This window comes from Brassica oleracea, chromosome C8 (assembly GCF_000695525.1).
Source record: "Brassica oleracea var. oleracea cultivar TO1000 chromosome C8, BOL, whole genome shotgun sequence".
NCBI lineage: Eukaryota > Viridiplantae > Streptophyta > Magnoliopsida > Brassicales > Brassicaceae > Brassica > Brassica oleracea.
In genome coordinates, this window is record NC_027755.1 from 11,322,447 (window position 1) to 11,331,185 (window position 8,739).

The window sequence follows — 8,739 nt, forward strand, 5'->3', positions numbered from 1 at the left end:
ACCTTATGTGGCAATCAAACCAACTATGTTTCCGTCCATTACGTAACCAGAACGCACCTGTCTCATCTTGACAATATGGGCACGATAGCCGACCATGTGTTGTCCAACCTGAAAGCATCCCATACGCTGGAAAATCGCTTATCGTCCACATCAACACTGCTCGCATTATGAATCTTTCTTTCCTTGAAATATCATATGCCTCCACACCATCTTTCCATAAACTCTGTAACTTTTTCTTGGATGTTTGGGCCCGGGAATTAGCACCGAGAGGTATAAGAATTCTCTTTTCATACACATTTCCAGAGGCAAATTGTGTGGAGTTACAATAACTGGCCAAAGGGAATGTGCTTCGCCATTCATACCAATCTGATTAAACCCATCCGTTGATAAGCATAGATAAATATTCCGGCTTTCAGCAGCAAATCCAGGATATAACTCACTGAAGTGTTTCCACGCTATGGCATCAGATGGATGATGTATTTCTCCTTCCGGAGTTACAGGTTCCTTATGCCACCGCATATTGGAAGATGTCGCCTCAAGTTGGTATAGACGTTTCAGACGATCTGCTATTGGGAGGTAAAACATTCTCTGTTTCGGTTTGTTTTTACCTTTTCCGTTCTTTGGGTAGTAGCGATCTTCTCCACAAAACCGACAACTGACCAACTTCGCATCGTCTCCCTTCCAAAATAACATACAGTTCTTCACACATACGTCAATCTTCTGTAAGGGTAACCCAAGCGACCGTGTCAGTTTCTTTGTCTCGTAATATGTTGCTGGAGCTTTATTTGGCTGCGGAAGTATGTTTTTAAATACTTCAGATATCTCATCTACACAAGCTTCTGGTAGATTATAATCTGTCTTCACTTTCATCATCCGCGAAGCAAGAGACAACTGAGAAATTCCTTCTGCACATCCTTCGTAGAGAGGTTGAGTCGCTGCTTCAAATGCTTCAAAAACACTATCATGATAGGGTTGTGCTATGTCTGTCTCTTCTATAGCTTCCGGCATGTAAGCTGGCGCAATGTCTGCGGGTACCTCTGGAATATTCTGGTGGTGATCTTCATAAGCATTCCAAATAGGAGTCTCTAACATTTCTTCTTCACCCGTCGAATGATTCACCCCGGAACTCTCACCAACATCGTTGAATTTCTCTCCATGACTCGTCCAAAAATAATAATTTCCCTTGAAACCGTACAAGAATAGATGTCGTGCGACAACTCTTGCTTCACGTTGCTTCACATTTTTGCATCGAGCACACGGACACAACAAAGTTTCTCTTTCTTTGTAATCTTCTTGATTACACGCAAATTGAATAAATGCATCAACACCTCCAAGAAATATTTCAGAAACCTGATTACTCTCAGGATCAATTCTTTGATCCATCCATTCTCTAGATTGAAAGTAGAAAGACATTTTGTTCTGAAAATTAGAGAGAAGAACAAAAGTTCTAAATGTCACGGTTATGAAGCGTATATATGATACGAAATAGCCACGACAAGGCCACGAAATATTCGTGGCTCCCTTATGCCAAATGAATATTTCTCTGCCATAACCAGAATAAAGACTCAAAAAGCATGTATAGCCACGAAACAGCCATGAAACAACCGTGCCTATATCCCATTTCGTCAAACGATTGGACGTAACACTTCCTTTTTGATGTCGGCACAAAAAAAACAAAATGGTGCCACGTTTTATTGGTGGCAAATTCGTGGCTATTTTATACAGCCACGAAAATTTCGTAGCGTCTCCGTGGCTTTCACCTGCCACGCTTTGTTTCGTGACTTGATCGTGGCGTTTTTAATTCTACCGTGGCTTTTTACGTCTCGTGGCTTTTACGTGGCGGTTTCGTGGCTTCTTTTAAATAGCCACGGTTTTTAAGTGGCACTACAGTGGCTATGCGATAGATTTTTACTAGTGTAACACCTCAAGCGGACCAATCTTCTTGGCTTTCAGCTTGTTGTAAGCATGTGTCGGCATTCTATCCCGAGTGAGATAATCCCATACGAAGTCTCCAACATTAAAAACCAGTCGACGCCTGTGTTTGTCTACAGCGGTTTTGTATTTGGATACCGATGTTTCTAGATTGGTGACTGCTTTCGTATGAATCTGTGCCAAGGAGTTAACAAATGTGGCCGCATCACTGTGAACTCTCGTATGATCAGGAAGAGAGGAAAGGTCCACCGGGGCTCTTGGGATAATACCGTATACAACCTGGAATGGACAAAATTCTAGACTGCGGTTAAGAGAATGGTTATGCGCAAATTCTGCTTGTGGCAAGCGTGCATCCCACGTTTTGATCGCATCACCCACCATACAACGCAAAAGATTGCCCAAAGACCTATTTGTAACTTTGGTTTGGCCATCGGATTGGAGATGATAAGCAGAGCTCATATCCAAGGAAGTACCCAAAGGTTTCCAAAGTGACCGCCAAAAGTGTCCAAGAAAGCGAGAATCACGATCAGACACAATAGAGGACGGCAGACCATGCAGGCGATAGACGTCTCTGAAAAAAGTGGCTACTTGCACCGCGTTCGTAGTTTTCTTGCAAGGGATAAAGTGGACCATCTTGGAGAAACGATCAACGACCACAAAGATAGAGTCAAAGCCGCGTTAAGTTCTAGGTAGTCCAACAACGAAGTCCATACTGATATCAGTCCATGGTTGGGTAGGGACTGGTAAGGGCATGTAAAGGCTAGCATTAGAAGAATGTCCTTTAGAAGTCTGGCACGTTACACATCTTTCAACGAATCTTTCAACGTCGCGTCTTAAAGTTGGCCAGAAATATGAAGAAGCAACAAGATGGAGAGTGCGATAGCGGCCCACGTGACCTTCATGGTGTAACTCGGTCAGCAGCTGGAGACGGAGACTACAATCAGGAATGCATAGTTGGGAACCCTGAAAAAGGAAACCGTCGTGGAGAGTGTAGTTAGCGGACGGTACGCCATTAGTAAGTGAAAGAAAGATAGGACCGAAGAATGGATCATCGGGGTAAAGGTCACTGAAGGTGCTGAATCCAGTAACAGACGTGTGAAGAACCACCAACGTCGAATGTCTCCTACTCAAGGCGTCTGCAACACGTTTTGAAGCTTCAGACGTATGCTTGATCACAAATGTGAACTGTTGCAGGTAGCCTATCCAGGAAGCATGTCTAGACGAAACTCTTCCTTGGGTGTGCAAGTGCTTAAGCGCGTTGTGGTCAGTGTAGAGGACGAACTCTTTCTGAAACAAATAATGCCTCCAATGCCGAATGGCTTGAACAATGGCGTAAAATTCCACATCATACGTACTATATCGCGAGCGAGCTCCAGCAAGCTTCTCGCTATAAAATGCGATTGGTCGTCCTTTCTGGCTCAAGACAGCACCAACTCCTGTCTTTGACACGTCACAATGGAGCTCAAACACAAGCAAGAAGTCCAGTAAGGCGAGTATAGGCGCTGAACAGAGCTTATTTTTGATGATAGAGAACTCCTGTGCCGCCGCTGTTGACCAAGAAAATTGCCCTTCACGAATGCAATCCGTAATAGGAGCCATAAGGCTGCTAAATTGGGACACGAACCGTCTATAGAAAGACGCCAACCCGTGAAAACTGCGAACTTTGGTGATTGTAGTCGGAGCAGGCCAAGATTGTATAGCCGAAATCTTACTAGGATACACCACTAAGCCTTGCGAAGAGACGATGTAGCCGAGGAAGTGGACCTGAGACGAGCCAAATTCACACTTCTTGAGTGTAGCATAGAACTTGTCACGACGGAGGACAGTCAAGACGTCAGAGAGGTGACGGATATGGTCTTCCAAAGATGCGCTGAAGATTAAAATATCATCGAAATAGACGATTACGAACTTCCCGATAAAAGGACGCAGGGCCTGGTTCATTACACGCATGAAAGTGCTAGGCACATTAGATAACCCGAAAGGCATAACAAGCCACTCAAAAAGTCCTTCACGAGTTTTGAATGACGTCTTCCATTCATCCCCATGATGGATACAAATTTGATGATCTCCACTTTTGAGGTCAAGTTTCGAAAATATTGTTGCTGTGCCGATTTGATCTAACAAGTCATCAAAACGCGGAATAGGAAAACGATAACGCACCATTATCTTGTTGATCGCTCGGCTATCAACACACATACGCCAAGAGCCGTCTTTCTTAGGAATAAGTAACGCTGGAACGGCGCATGGACTCAAACTCTCACGCAAAAAGCCTTTGGAGACGAGATCTTCAACCTGTCGCCTAAGCTCCTCGTGTTCACTCGGGCTCATCTTGTAGTGAGACCGGTTAGGTAAAGCAGCATCGGGCACGAGGTCTATACGGTGCTGGATATCGCAGAGAGGTGGTAATCCTTCAGGGAGGTCATTAGGAAAGACATCCTCAAACTGGTGAACAATGTTTGCAAACGCGTTAGGAATTTTTAATAGGTGATCAGAAGAAGACGGTTTAGTAACCAGGATGATGACAAAGCCTTCATCTCGTAACGCTGATTCAAACGGAGAGCGTTGAAGGAGTATAACCGGATTTGCCAAAGAAGGCTGTGATTCTGAAGGTGATGGCTTCAACACGTACTTGCGATCGTCAATCATGAAGGTATAGGTGTTAAGAAACCCATTGTGGATTATACAGCGATCGAATTCCCACGGCCGGCCTAGGAGTAAGTGGCAAGCATCCATGGGTACGATGTCACAGTAGACTAGATCTTTGTATGTGGGACCAACGGAGAAGGATACTAACGCACGCCTAGTGACATAGAGATCATGATCTTGATGAAGCCAAGCAAGTTTATATGGAGACGGGTGAGGCTCGTCTTGTAGTTGAAGTTTATTGACAGCATCAGCGGCTATCACGTTCTCACAACTTCCAGAGTCTATCACAAAAGAACAAACATGGCCATTGATCGTGCAACGAGACTGAAAAAGTTTCTTTCGTTGAGGGAATTGTTGTTCAACTTTAGGCGCTAGACATGATCGGCGAAGAACAAGAAGATGTCTCGTGTCTGGATATACCTCTTCTTCCTCATGAATTTGTTCTTCCTCATCGTCAAGATCGTCGTCTGGTGTGCTTCTTCGATGAGTAACCCGCGTCTGTTACGCGTAGGACACACCGACTGTCTGTGTCCGGTTTCACCACACGAGTAACATCGTAAGCCTGATGGACGAGTTTGTTGATTGGCGTTGGCCGGTACGATTGTTGTTTTTGTTTTAGTGGTGGTAGTGTCGGTGGTGGAAGGTTGTGATGAGGCTGAGGTTTGTCTAGTTTCACGCGCGATACCCCAAGCTGAGAAACCGTTACGGGCTTGAGCTTCCACCGTGAGGGCCTGTTGATGAGCGATTGTGGACGGAACAGATTGAGAGTATACTGAATTTGTTGTCGTAGTCCTCCAACGAATCTCATCGTCAGCTGTTCTTCCGTGTCACGAACCTCAACACGGTTGATCATCTTAAAAAAATATGTTGCGTATTCATCGACGGTGCGAGAACCCTGCCGGAGGTTTTGAAACTTCTGAAACATAAACTGATCGTGATTATATGGCAAAAAATTTTTTGCATCTCACGTTTAGTTTATCCAATGAAGTTATCTTTGGCTTCCCTAGTCGAGCACGCGTAGTTTTCACCTGATACCACCAAGCTGCCGCGCGATCACGAAAACGAATTGTGATGATGAAAGCACAACGATCCAGAGGTATATTTTTGAATTCCAGAATTTCTTCGACAGTGACGAACCAATCGAGTACTTCCTCTGCGACTGTAGAGCCTTTAAATTCGGGGATCTCCAGTTTAAAACATAACTTCCAAGTAGTATCTTCTTGTTCGTTATCTGAATCGGACTCATAGGCGTTAGTATTGCGACGCCGCGCTCTATGCTGACGGAATGGAGCGAATGGATTATCATCCTCGTCTGACTCGTTGTGGAGAGAAACCTGATCGGTGCGGGGGCGTTGAACAGGGGCGGTCTGTTGGGTTGTTAAGGCGGTAACAGCAGCAACAAGGTTTGTGATTTGGGACTGGAGATCGTTGATGGATTGTTGAGTAGCGGGGGTATCGTCATCAGCGTATTGCTGAGCACGACTTTTGCGAACCATAGTAGCGGTTGAGAAAGTTTCGGAGCGTAGCAGAGCTCTGATACCAACCTTGTGCAGCGTACGAATGGGTGAACGGTCGATCTATGAACTGTAGGGTTCTTAGAGACCTGTTCTTGGATCGATCAAGAGTTTCTTTCGATAGCTTCTTGAGGCCAACTTCTTGGGGGACGAATTTAATCAAGTCACACAAGGTATAAAAGCCAAAGCTCTAAATTCAATATCAAAGTGTGTCTAGAACAAGACGTCTAGACTCGTTTATATAGTTATTCTCATTAACAAACCCTAAAGAGAATAGGAAACTTAATACTTAAGTAATAAGGAAAACAAAGCAACATTAACTTAAAAGTAATAAAAAGGAAAACAAGGTTTAAATTATTTGAACTAGTCGGTTGTTTCCGTTGGACAAGATTAAATGAAGAGGGTGCTGCTGCATCAATAAGTAAGAACAAAACTTGCATTCATCTCTTCTCGTGAAATGTCAAATTCACCTCTTCTCTTATCACCAATCAAAGTGTCATACAAGATTAATTAAAAGAATATTAAAATTAAAAAAAAATATAACAGGAAAAAAAGAACTTGTTAATGCAAAATCCTAAACCCTAAACAGTAACATTAAACGTAAAACCTTAGACACTAACATTAAACCCTACTCTATAAACCCTAAACCCTAAAGAACAAACTTAGACGTTAATGCTGCCATTATGGGTTAGAGTTTACGTTTAGAGTTTATGCGTTAACGGTGTTAACGTCGTTAACGTCGTTTCGTTTAAATCAGTGTCATTCTTTTTTCAATTATTTTGCTTTTTCTTTTTAATTTTTATATTTTTTTTATTAATCTTCCGTAGCATTTTGATCGGTGATAAGAGGTGAGCTGAATTAAACAGTTCGCTGCAAGGGGTGGCACGTATTTTTCTTTCCCTCTCTTTCTCTTTTTTTCCCCATCAGAGATATCCTAGTGAATCCCGGCAGAGATTTCGAGCCCCAAGCCATCAAGATTCAAATCCTTGCAGCCACCACCTTTGTCACGCGGAGCTGCTACCAAACCTCGCTAGTGTCGCGGTTTGTCGCTTGATCCCAATCCTGATCTTGATTTGTCTTTCTTCATCTCGTTTTTCAGATTTGTGTTTTAAATATACTTTTCTTTCAAATCCAGATCTTGTTCATCTCCAATCCAAGTGAGGTGCTTTCGAAAACTGGTTTTCTTCTTTTGATTCTATATATTTCTTTGTATCGGATTAAAATTGGTTAGCTTCTTTGATCGATATTAGATTGTTAGATTTGTGTTGATTGATGCATAAGAATCTCGTATTAATAAAGTATTAAAACAGATTGACTTATGTTGATGTGATGGATTGTTTGATAATTGTGAATGTGATAATAAACTGAACGAGCTAGGTTGCTAGATGAATGGAATTGACGTTTAATGATATTGAACGCTGTTGAGAATGAGACTGTGTGCATGAGTCTACAGTAAAGGGAGTGGCAGGTTTGCCAAGTTGGGTATAGTAGGTCCGTCGAGCACAAGTGTAGTTAGAATGTGGCACTTATGGGTGTGTTAACCCACTGAATGGAGGCGTGGTTATATTCACTATGTATGTGTTGTTTTGGATGTCGTGAAATTGATGAATGTGTTATGGTGAAGTTGTTATTGAACTGTTGTATGTACATAGTAAGTTCTAATTTTGCATTGGGCCATTTAGTGGCTTTGACAGAGATGTAACATCCCGGGCCCGGCCCAAAAGGAAACTCAAGTGCAGGAGGCCCAAGGAGAAGAAACCCTAGACATAACCCCTCCCATTGCTTATAAAAGGAGAAGTTTCCCTAGGGTTCAGCCACAAGAGAGACAGCAAGCGAAGCCCTGCCTGAGCAGAACCCCGCCGCCGCCTCCGCCTCAAGCCGCCGCCGCTCCATCTCCGGCGAAGCCAGCCGCCAGCCGCCCGCGAAGCCCTAGCCGCCGCAACCGAGCTCCTAGCCGCCGCCTCCTTGATTCAGTTTCGTGCAAGCAACTGAGATCTGAACCCTAAAGGTAAAACTAAGATCTCTAGCTCTAAGTCATTGGAAAATGACAGATTCTAAACCCATCTCTCTCTTGTGTGAATCCGATTCTCAAATCAGATCTCGAGAAGTGACTGTTCCCCAAACCTAGATCCAGATCTACTTCTGCAAAAAGCTAAGGTGAGGACTTGGCTGTGAACTTGCCTCATGTTGAGTAACCAATGGGACTTAGTCCTTTGTTAATCAGTTCTAGATATTGTGTGTATGTGTGATGTGATATGTGATTGATCTTGTCTAGACGATAGTACGTGTTGAAGTGATAAGAACGTAGGCATGTTAGGGTGGTCAAGAATATGATGATAAGGTGTTGAGACGTGTTGTGAATGATAAGTGAAAGATGTAAGAATAAGTACGAATAAGGGATCATATAGAGAGTCTAAGGAAAGTATGTGGGGTAGTAGTCCACGCTAGGTATCCATAGGAGATGTGGCCAATCCACAAGAATATGGGGTAGAAGCCTTGTTGGGGCTACTCACTGATGAAAAGGACGAAAAGATGAAAAGGATGTGCATTGTAGGGTCTTTAGTTCATGTCGGGTAGTATGGGTTTCTGTGTAATAGATCTTATTAGCTCATGACTTGTGATTGTTTGCTCTTCCTGAGTTGAGCTC

At 43.4% G+C, this 8,739-nt stretch overlaps 1 protein-coding gene and 1 long non-coding RNA gene across 2 annotated transcripts in view; one reads left to right on the top strand and one right to left on the bottom strand.

The window, feature by feature from the left end:
• Positions 1-1,383, bottom strand: part of LOC106308648 — a 2,195-nt gene extending 812 nt beyond the window's left edge. The window contains exon 1 of the mRNA XM_013745788.1: positions 363-1,383. Coding sequence (XP_013601242.1) covers positions 363-1,383 — 1,021 coding nt within the window. The remainder of the gene's footprint in view (positions 1-362) is intronic.
• A 5,520-nt stretch (positions 1,384-6,903) lies between these two features.
• The window catches only part of LOC106310414, a 4,087-nt gene continuing 2,251 nt past the window's right edge, over positions 6,904-8,739 (top strand). Inside the window, exon 1 of the long non-coding RNA XR_001263780.1 lies at positions 6,904-7,133. This is a non-coding gene — a long non-coding RNA (uncharacterized LOC106310414). The remainder of the gene's footprint in view (positions 7,134-8,739) is intronic.